General features: G+C 46.4%; 1 protein-coding gene across 2 annotated transcripts in view; it reads right to left on the bottom strand.

The window, feature by feature from the left end:
* The window catches only part of CNBD2 (cyclic nucleotide binding domain containing 2), a 59,047-nt gene that overhangs the window by 14,771 nt on the left and 37,182 nt on the right, over positions 1–7,094 (bottom strand). For both annotated transcript variants that reach the window (XM_023512272.1, XM_003788137.2), the window contains 3 exons: positions 6,781–6,895; positions 3,372–3,549; positions 1,145–1,265 (listed from right to left, as the gene is read on the bottom strand). In XM_023512272.1, coding sequence (XP_023368040.1) covers positions 1,145–1,265; positions 3,372–3,549; positions 6,781–6,895 — 414 coding nt within the window. The remainder of the gene's footprint in view (positions 1–1,144; positions 1,266–3,371; positions 3,550–6,780; positions 6,896–7,094) is intronic.

The following is a 7,094-nucleotide window of genomic DNA, read 5'->3' as shown; positions in this document are numbered from 1 at the left end:
AGCTACTTGGGAGGCGGAGGCAGGAGACTCGCTTGAGCCCAGGAGTAGGAGGTTGCTGTGAGCTGTAATGCCACGGCACTCTACCCAGGGGGACAGCTTAAGGCTCTGTCTCAAAAAAAAAAAAAAATTCCTGTTCTACCTCATGTCCTATTTCTGTTCCACTAGCCCGTCCAGCATGCAATATTACATTGAATTGCCATGTCTCTTTAGGCTCCCCTTGGCTGTGGGAGCCAAAACTTTTGACAACTTTAGGGGATAATTGGTATTCTGTGGTATGGTCCACTATTAGAATTTGCCTGGACCTGGTGCAGTGGCTCATGCCTGTAATCTTAGCACTGTGGGAGGCGGAGGCGGGTGAATTGCCTGAGCTCACGAGTTTAAGACCAGCCTGAGCCCGAGTGAGACCTTGTCTCTAAAAAATAGTGAGCCATTGGGGCGGGCACTTGTAGTCCCAGTTACTCGGGAGGCTGAGGCAAGAGAATCACTTGAGCCCAAGAGTTTGAGGTTGCTGTGAGCTGTGATGCCCTGGCACTCTACCCAAGGGGACAAAGTGAGACTCTTTCTCAAAAAAAAAAAAAAAAAGAAGAAAGAATTTTCCTGATGTTTTTCTCATGATTAGGCTTGGGTTATTAAGTTATTAAGAGAACAACCACAGAAGTGCCATTTTTATCACATCATGTCAAGGGGCAATACAATCGACACAACTGATTACTGTTGATGTTGCCCTTGAACCTGGCCAAGACAGTGTTTCTCAGGTTTCTCTAGTGCAAAGTTACTCCCTCCCCCAGCTTCCCATACTGTGTTCTCTGGATGGAGTGTCACTGTGTGCAGCCCACATCTACGCTCTCCCTCTTTTAGTACAGAGTATCTACAGAAATTATTTGGAAGATTTACCTCTTCTCCATTTATTAATTTATTCATTATTTATTCATTGATATCAATATGTACTCACGGATGTTTATTTTATAGGCTGGGTTAGAATCTAATACCGCTTTATTTTATTTGCTCAAATTGCTCCAGCTGTTGCTGCTGGGAGCTCTTTCCGTGGGCCCTGTGTCCCTCTACCACCCTCCCATCAATGCGGTCTTTCCCCCATTGGTTCCTTCCCATGCTGTAGGGTGAACAGAGCTCTCAGCACACTCACCAAGATGTCTCCTTGCTCCACAGTGTGGATCTTGATGTATGTGCCCACCATAGCCTCCACAGGGAGCTCGCCATACTTGGTATTGATCATGGGACATTTGACCACCTGAGCATGCTTGGATCTGAAATTTGACAGCTTGTTAGAACTAATCTATGACACAGCTAGCTTGAGGAGGGCCCTGCCTAATCAGCCTTCCCAGAAGGTAAGAAAACTCAAAATTGAGCCCTGAGAGAGACTGACTCCCATTGCCAGGAACTGGGGACATGTGACATGCAACAGGGAGGAGACCTGGGTGGAGAAAGTGCTGGGGCCCCTTTGAACACCTGGAAGCTGCTCTGTGGAGGGAGGGACTGAGGAGCCTATAGCTGGGCCAGGCTGGATGGGCAAGATGTCTGGGCCCACTTATGCTCAACACGAGAAGGATATTGCTAACAGAACTGTCTGAGTAATCCCTGTATTCCTGGGGACACACGAAAAGTTAAGGCTCTTCTTGACAGGATGCAGAGAAGAGATGGCTTGTTTATTTGTCTACAAAGACCAGTTTCCTGGGTGGCCTGAAGACCCTGTACTTTGTATTGAAGCTAATTTTACACAGGCAGTCCTGTTGTGGTTTCTTTGGTCTGTCTAGTAGAAGGATGAGACAGACTATACTATTTGAATTAGAGGTAGGGAAAAGATTATTTACCAGCTGAGAGCGTAGCTGGGCTCACTAGCACATAAGCAAGACAGGCTTCAATTCCCACCCCACCAGGGCCTGTATACAAATGTGAACGACACGTGCCAGGCATGTCCTTTCTTTTTCCTTTCTGGATCCAACCCATCCCTTCTCCCTTACTGATTCACAACAGAGAAACTGGGTCTGTTCCATCTCTACCTTCAGAAGAACTGGGACTCAGATTTCAAGCCCTGGATTCCTTGGAATGAATATCCATCAGAAGAGAAAACAACTCAGAAGTGATGCAGGAGGTGAGTAGCTTGGAGGTGTTAACGGGCAAAGGACTCGAGTGAAGTGGGCCTTGGAGTGACATGGGGACTGTGACACTGATGCCATTATGATATTTTAATTACAAATGTAATGAGGGGAGGGGGCTATGCTGCTCTGGGCTCAGTGTTGAGCTGATTCTAGGCCAGTTCCCACTGAATGTCCTGTTCTGCCCCTCGTCTTCTCCAGGAAAGGCAAAAACAGTCCTCAGTATGTACGGCCCTCACACCAGTAGTGACAATTGTAAAGACTGAGCCTTAACAAGATACTCAAATCTAAATCCTGGCTTGCCACTTCTTACCTGTGTGATCTGGATCTTAACCTTTCTCTGTACCCTGGTTTTCACACTTGAAAAATGGGAGTGATGGCTTGACGCCTGTGGCTCAAGTGGCTAAGGCGCCAGCCACATACACCTAAGGTAGCGGGTTCAAATCCAGCCAGGGCCCGCCAAACAACATTGATGGCTACAACCAAAAAATAGCCAGGCGTTGTGGCGGGTGCCTGTGATCCCAGCTACTTGGGAGGCAGAGGTAGGAGACTCGCTTGAGCCCAGGAGCTGGAGGTTGCTGTGAGCTGTGATGCCACAGCACTCTACCCAGGGGGACAGCTTGAGGCTCTGTCTCAAAAAAAGAAAAATGGGAGTGATAATAATAATATTTTCTCATGGAGTTATTATAAGGATTAAATCAGATAATTCTCAGGCACAGAAGAGTATTCTCATTTAACTGCTAATTAATAAGAACCTTGATACTTAGATACTATTATCTAGAAAGAAATAAGGCTTAGAGAGGTCAAATCCTCTCTAAGGAGGAGAGAGGCCAGGCCAGGATCTGAACCTGGGTTGGACTGACTCCAAACCCAGGTGCTTATTACTGGGCTGTAACTGCCTCCCTTAGATGGGCAGAATTTTCTGCAGAAGCTCAGAGTCAAAAGGACTCAGCAGTGCACATACCAAGTGAATGTCAGAGCCAGAACGTCTGTCCTCCTCTCCCTTCCTTAAGTGAAAAGTAGTAGCTGACCATCTAATGTACCCCTGTGAGGCCAAGGCCGAGAAGGTAGGTCCTAGATAGCAAACCAAGGGCCTTTCTAGGCTGGCTGTCTCACACACACAGTCATCCCTTTGGGATGGGCTTGTGCCTGCCACCTCTGCCCCTTCCCCAGCATCTCTGACATTCAGCCATGTAAGTTATAGCCCCCTTTTCAATCACAATCTGGGCTCTTCCATGTGCCAAGGGCTAAGCTTACTTGATTTTAGGGCCAAAAAGCTTTGGGAGACTATCTCCTGAGGTTTTGAGTGTCCTACTGAAACGTGACCCCTCTTGACTCCAGGCTTTCTGGAGTTGCAGAAGTTTCAAATAGCTGAAGTCCTGTAGAGGATATGATTTGATCTGGAAGTCCTTAAATCTCTGCTTAGGAGAGGGTTCTGTTAAAAAAAGCACAGGAAAACATTAATGGGTCTTTGTATACTTGGCAGGTAAGATTCGGGGGTGGGGGGAAATGTATCATAGGAACCTGCCTGGGTAGTCTGGCACACAAGGGAATTAAGAGAAAAAGAAAAGAAAAACACTGTGGGCTCGGCGCCTATAGCTCAACCGGCTAAGGCGCCAGCCACGTACACCTAAGGTGGCGGGTTCGAATCCCCAGCCCGGCCCCGCCAAACAACAATGATGGCTGCAACCAAAAAATAGCCGGGCATTGTGGCGGGCGCCTGTGGTCCCAGCTACTTGGGAGGCGGAGGCAGGAGACTCGCTTGAGCCCAGGAGTTGGAGGTTGCTGTGAGCTGTAATGCCACGGCACTCTGCCCAGGGGGACAGCTTGAGGCTCTGTCTCAAAAAAAAAAAAAAAAAAAAAAAAAAAAAAAGAAAAACACTGTGACCTCCAGGTAACATCCCTGTGCTAGAGCCTTCCCAAGTGTTACATTCAGATAAGTGTAATTAGCCTAATCTAGGAGATAAGATGAACAGCAGAGAGTTCCAGCCACCTAGAAAAGGACTGAAGCTTGGATTTGAATTCAGGTCTGTTTGACTAAAACCTAACTATCATTCCATTAACAGATCACACTTATCCCAGCTTTTAAACTAGGATTTCAAATTGGGGCAGGGGTGACAATAAAAGATAGATGGATGACTAGGACTAGTCATCCTTAGAGCCCTTGGAGGACCACCGTAAGGACTACAGATAAAGTGTGGGATATACTCAGTGCCAGCATATATGGGGCCCTCTATAAGTTATTAAAATGATCTCCAAAGAAGTATAATTCAGAAATAAAAAGAAGCAAACCAAAAATACTATGCTGAGTCAAAAAAACCAGACACAGAAGAATCCATACTGTGTGATTCCATTTATATGAAACCCTGGGAAGATAAATATAACCTGCAGGGATAGAAAGCTGATCAGTTGTTGCCTAGGTCAAGGGTGAAGGGTAGAGATTGACTGGGGAGTGAAGGACCTTTTAGGGGTGATGGAAATGTTCTATAACTTGATTCTGGTGGTTACACAGAGGTATACATTTGTTAAAATTCATTGGACTACATATGTAAAATGCATGCATTTTACTGTATAAGAATTATACCTTGGGCTGGGAATAGTGACTCACACCTGTAATCCTAGCACCCTGGGAGGCCAAGGTGGGAAGATTGCCTGAGCTCAGGAGTTCTAGACTACCCTGAGTAAGAGTGAGACTTCATCTCTACTAATACTAGAAGAACTAGGGGGGCATTGTGGTGGGCACCCGTAGTCCCAACTACTCAGGAGGCTGAGGCAAGAGGATTGCTTGAGCCTAAGAGTGAGGTTGCTGTGAGCTACAATGTGATGACGGCTCTCAATCCCAGGGCAACTGAGTGGGACTCTGTCTCAAATAAATAAACAAACAAAAAGTATACCTCAATAACATTTATTGAAAAAGAGACCTCTAGTGTTAAATCAACTATGAAAATTAATGTTAACAAAATAAATCTGGGGCTCGGCGCCTATAGCTCAACTGGCTAAGGCGCCAGCCACGTACACCTAAGGTGGCAGGTTCGAATCCCCAGCCCGGACCCGCCAAACAACAATGACGGCTGCAACCAAAAAATAGCCAGGCGTTGTGGCGGGCGCCTGTGGTCCCAGCTACTTGGGAGGCGGAGGCAAGAGACTCGCTTGAGCCCAGGAGTTGGAGGTTGCTGTGAGCTGTAATGCCAGGGCACTCTACCCAGGGGGACAGCTTGAGGCTCTGTCTCAAAAAAAAAAAAAAAAAAAACAAAAAAACAAAAAAAAAAAAATAAATCTGAACTCCATAAGAAATAGACCCAGCTTGACAGAACACATATAAAAGCCCTGAATATGACCTTTTTTTTTTTTTTAAGATGGAGTCTCAAGCTGTTCCCCTGGGTAGAGTGCCGTGGCATTACAGCTCACAGCAACCTCCAACTTCTGGGCTCAAGCGAGTTTCCTGCCTCAGCCTCCCAAGTAGCTGGGACCACAGGCACCCGCCACAACACCGAGCTATTTTTTTTTTTTTGGTTGCAGCCGCCGTTGTTGTTTGGCGGGCCTGGGCTGGTTTCAAAACCGCCACCTTAGGTGTATGTGGCTAGTGCCTTAGCCACTTGAGCCACAGGCACTGAGCCTGAATATGATCTTTTTGAAAGGTATTATGACCTTTTTGAAAGGCATCCAACAATATCCATCAATATTTAAATGTACATAAATATGTACACTGGATCAATTACTTGATTCAGTGACTCTAAGGATTTGTCCAATATGTTTCCTTGCTAAATGCACCAGGGAATTCACCACAGTAAGGTAAAAAATTGGAAGTAACTCAAAATATCTGTAAAAGAGAGTTTAATTAATTATTGTATTTCCACATAATAGAATAACACTCAGCTATTAAAACACAATCTAGACTTCTGCTTCCAGCCAAGATGGAGTAACCGGGACCAGATATTCTCCCTCTGAAGAGTGTGCACACATATTTACAACCTGCGATGTGTCTATAACCATATAGAACAGCTAAGAGAGATCTGACACAGAGTCTCACTCTGTTGCCCAGACTAGAGTGCCATGGCATCAGCCTAGCTCGCAGGAACTTCACACTCCTGGGCTCAACTCACCCTCCTGCCTCAGCCTCCTGAGGTGCCTACCCACAACAGCTACCATTCACTCTGTGATTAGCTTCTGAGTACCTGCTAGATGCCAGGCGTGGAATCAGGCTCTGGGGATACAAAGGCTGCCCTGATAGAGTTTATATTCTAGCAAGAGAGACAAATATTTAATAACCATCTCATATTAAGTTGTATGATTTCAGTGGGGCTAAATACCACAGAAGAGAAACATGAGTCACTAGAGTTGGACACAATGGCAGATGGAAGATGGTGATTCCAGCGTGAGAGATCAGGAAGCTATATCTGAGGAAGGAATGTTTACACCAAGATCTAAAAAGCAGACGAGTGCTGGGGAGGGGGATGAGATGTGTGAGGCCACCTGGGACAACCTAAAGAGTTACTGGGAAAAGGCTCAAGAAGAGGCTGGAAGTGAAGACAGCTGGTAGAAGAAGGGATCAAACCAAGTCCCCTGCAGGGCTCTCTGGCTCAGATTTCTGATTCTATGGGCTAGGAATAAAAAACAGGATAAGCTTAGGGTGCCCCCTGCTGCCAGATGTGGTGGAACAACTCACCAATGAAGTGCTGGCTCAGAGGCTTGTTGTCTACCAGCTCCAGATGCTGCCAGACCCACTTGTAGTAGGAGGGGCACTCCCCAAGGTCTATCAGCCTCAGGACTTCACAGCTGCCCTGGGTGCATCAAGGGACACAACAATAGGGTTAGCCCAGGAGGTTCCAGGCAGGCCAGATAAGGAGTCTTACCCCTTTTCGTTTTGTTTGTTTAAGGCAAGTGGTTTCAGTTCCTTTTTTCTTTTCTTTTCTTTTTTTTTTTTTGAGACAGAGCCTCAAGCTGTCCCCCTGGGCAGAGTGCCGTGGCATTACAGCTCAC

Source organism: Otolemur garnettii, unplaced genomic scaffold, assembly GCF_000181295.1.
Source record: "Otolemur garnettii isolate 467f Iridium unplaced genomic scaffold, OtoGar3 scaffold00025, whole genome shotgun sequence".
Taxonomy (NCBI): Eukaryota; Metazoa; Chordata; class Mammalia; order Primates; family Galagidae; genus Otolemur; species Otolemur garnettii.
This window is presented reverse-complemented; position numbering and strand designations above follow the sequence as displayed.